Source organism: Vigna radiata, unplaced genomic scaffold, assembly GCF_000741045.1.
Source record: "Vigna radiata var. radiata cultivar VC1973A unplaced genomic scaffold, Vradiata_ver6 scaffold_1872, whole genome shotgun sequence".
In the NCBI taxonomy this organism is placed as follows: domain Eukaryota; kingdom Viridiplantae; phylum Streptophyta; class Magnoliopsida; order Fabales; family Fabaceae; genus Vigna; species Vigna radiata.
The window spans coordinates 1-1,525 of record NW_014543704.1 but is presented as its reverse complement, the minus strand read 5'-3'; the positions used below and the strand labels follow the sequence as shown (position 1 = coordinate 1,525).

At 40.3% G+C, this 1,525-nt stretch overlaps 1 protein-coding gene across 1 annotated transcript; it reads left to right on the top strand.

Annotated features, from left to right (window-relative positions):
* Positions 1-5: 5 nt before the first annotated feature.
* On the top strand, positions 6-1,216 carry LOC106754748 (the record flags this gene model as incomplete). The annotated part of the gene is given in 3 exon segments (XM_014636812.1): positions 6-443; positions 445-927; positions 1,068-1,216. Coding segments are annotated over 3 exon segments (1,070 nt in total), but the record flags the coding sequence as incomplete, so codon positions are not given.
* Between the last annotated feature and the right edge of the window lie 309 nt (positions 1,217-1,525).

Here is a 1,525-nt window from a genome sequence, read left to right as displayed (position 1 = left end):
TTCATGATCTTTTTCGCAACTTGGCTTCAAGGGTTACGCCTCAAACTCCAACTTTTCAGCGTAGTTCGAGAATTTGCCAATCTGGGTATTTGGGTTCTGGTTCAAAAGGAGCTAGCTTTAACGGGTTCTCCTCGTTTTGTTCAATTTCTAAGAGACTAGGCGCTCGAGGCGTTGATGGAGTTAACAAGAACCTTCGCAATCCGTTTCTTTCTGGGGCTAAGAGATTTTACTACGTGGATCCTAACAATGTGCAGCATTTGAGGCCAAGACGGCCAAGGCGTTGGTTTCAAAATCCTAGGCATGTTTTCATTGTTGTCATGGTTGGTTATGGAGTTTTAGTCGTTTATTTTGGGGTTTATTTTGGGAACACGGAAACAGTTCCTTACACCAAGCGAACCCGTTTGATTCTGTTGTCGAAAGCCACGGAGAGGAAGCTTGGGGAGTAGCGAGTTTGAACAGATGAAGGCTGGTTTTAAGGGCAAAATATTGCCTCCTATACATCCTGATAGTATGAGGGTGACAATGATTGCAAAGGATATAATTGATGCATTGCAGAGAGGATTGAGGAAGGAGCAGGTGTGGAGTGATTTGGGGTATGCATCAGAGCACTCTACGCTGAGTGAAGGACATGGAAGGGAGACATTGGATGCATTGGCTGCTGGGAGTGGTGACAAANTTGAAGGGAATTGGCACAAGGAGGATGAGATTCTTGATGACAAATGGATTCAGCAAAGCCGAAAAAAGGGTCAGGAGAAAGGTTCAGAGGCTGCTANATCACATTTGGATGGAATAAATTGGGAAATTTTGGTGGTAAATGAGCCTGTAGTTAATGCTTTCTGCTTACCTGGTGGGAAGATAGTTGTGTTCACTGGTTTGCTTGAGCATTTTAAAAGTGATGCAGAGATAGCAACAATTATTGGACATGAGGTNTTATACTTGTGCTTGGATTAAATTTAATATGCCTACCTTGGGAGACCTAAAGCTCACACCTGACAGCTTGCTAACTTGTTCTTTTGCACAAATGATATGCAAACATGTGAGTTTATATGGGTTTTCTTGTTAATCAGGTTGGACATGCTGTTGCAAGACACAGTGCAGAGGGTATTACAAAGAACCTGTGGTTTGCTATTCTACAGTTGATACTTTATCAATTTGTGACACCTGATATAGTGAACACAATGTCATCCCTTTTCTTGCACCTACCTTTCTCCAGGCGGTATGCTTTGTTTACCATCTCTCTTCCTAACCAATTGATTTCCTGTATGATCTGTAATAATATTAGATTCATTTAGTGGGAATTCATTGAAAGATAATACTTGCCATGACTTGTTGAAATACGTTGAGTTTGTAAAGCAGTGTTGTTGCTTTGTTGGATTTTCAAATAAATTGCTTTGCTAGATCAAGAAGAACAAGTAGCTTATCACAATGTTCCTTCAATTTGGCTGTTGAACCTTAAGTACTTATATTTTTCTTACATGTGAAACATTATGTGAACTTGACATCAATTCATTTTCTTTGAATAGTT